General features: G+C 38.7%; 1 protein-coding gene across 1 annotated transcript in view; it reads left to right on the top strand.

Annotated features, from left to right (window-relative positions):
- The window catches only part of LOC118332210 (zinc finger protein 618-like), a gene marked incomplete at its 3' end in the record, with an annotated part of 20,325 nt that extends 19,047 nt beyond the window's left edge, over positions 1-1,278 (top strand). Inside the window, 2 exon segments of the mRNA XM_035667383.1 lie at positions 943-1,032; positions 1,201-1,278. Coding sequence (XP_035523276.1) covers positions 943-1,032; positions 1,201-1,278 — 168 coding nt within the window.
- Positions 1,279-1,580: the final 302 nt, after the last annotated feature.

Genomic DNA, 1,580 nt, shown 5'->3' on the forward strand with positions numbered 1-1,580 from the left:
TCAATATGGCGGCGTTCTATTTGATAGTGACGTAGGTGGCATCTATGAATACATACTGTAGCAGCAAATTATACCCTCCAGAAGAAATAGATTAAATTGGATAATTTGTCACTGTAACCCATTTCTTCAAAATAATTTGATTTCATTTGTTTCATGTTATATTACAATGGCTATTTGGAAGAGAAAATCAGAAATCTGAGCCAAGAAATGTTTTCCTACTTGGCATTAAAATTCAAAATAGATTTTAGATGCATCCATCATTAGTTTGATTGCTCTTAATATGCCATACAGTTTGACATCTTGAAATCCGCCTGTGTCCAGTTCAGTGCATTGGACACAGTTTTTTCAGTCAACGACCTTAAGTCATGTTGGTGATCCATGTTAGGAAAATAACACTAAGCATATGAGCTAACTCCACACTGGAAAGGTTTCAGAACATGAGTCCAAAAGTCCTCCTTCGCAGGGGAAAAAGCACTCGCCCACCTCCGCAGAGACCGCGGGTTCAACCGACGGCAGCGGGTGTCCCTTCAAACACAATTGGCAGTGTTCGCAGGTGGGAAGCCTGCACTTGTCACTGCACTAATGACTCCTACTGATTGGGGGGATAGCGTGAACCTGCACACACTTTGCAGGGCGACCCCCTGTGTTTTTGTGTTCTCTAATATTGAGGTCTTGCTAAACGTAATCTTTCAAATGGGAATATTCAGACGGGAAAAATTTGATCAGAATCACCAACTCCTTCCTCTTCTCCACTCTATTAGGATCTCTTGTTTTCTGCTTCTCCCTTGTGAAATAAGACATGATTACCAAAATGATTCTGTTCCTTTTTATTTGATTTGAAAACAACTAATCCAACAAACTGGATCTTAATTGATATGATACAAACAGTGATGTGGATTTAGATGAGAGCAAAGGTTTGATTGTGTGTTTTCTCATCTGCAGAAACTGGGAGCTATGTTTGCGAGTTCTGTGGGAAGCAGTACAAATACTTCAATCCATACCAGGAGCATGTTGCTCTTCACACACCAATGGGTGAGCCTATTTAGTTACTGCTTAAAGCAGCAAAGTGTAGGATTTGAAAATGTCCAACTCTTAGAATTTAGAGTCCCTATTTGATTTTACATATATAGTCTCTTATAAACATGCATTATGGAAGGAAGTGCAAACTACGATTGACTCTGAGCATATATCTTGATGTAGGCTCCTTTGATATGAAGGCTTCACGGGTACAGGAATGTGGGAGCATGGATATGACTAAATTTGGCCACAGCCAAACTGGTAAGATAAAAAGTAAGCATCATTTCTTTTACATTTTTTAAGTAGCTTTGTTGATTGATTGTGTAATTCTAAGCAAAGTTTGCATGCCACATAACCTCGACACACACAAACTCACACACATACACACACACACACACATAGTTGTTCCTGCTCCGGATGGTGAGGTTAAATCCCTTATTGTCATATTTACAGATCATGTCCATTATATTTGTCATTGATGTAGAACTTGTGTTCTGTAAATGGTTGAGGGTGATAAATTGTAATATTGTTGAAAACGAATCAGTACAAAATTGAAAGGAGAT

This window comes from Morone saxatilis, unplaced genomic scaffold (assembly GCF_004916995.1).
Source record: "Morone saxatilis isolate NCDOM2014 unplaced genomic scaffold, NCSU_SB_2.0 Contig21, whole genome shotgun sequence".
Lineage (NCBI taxonomy): Eukaryota > Metazoa > Chordata > Actinopteri > Moronidae > Morone > Morone saxatilis.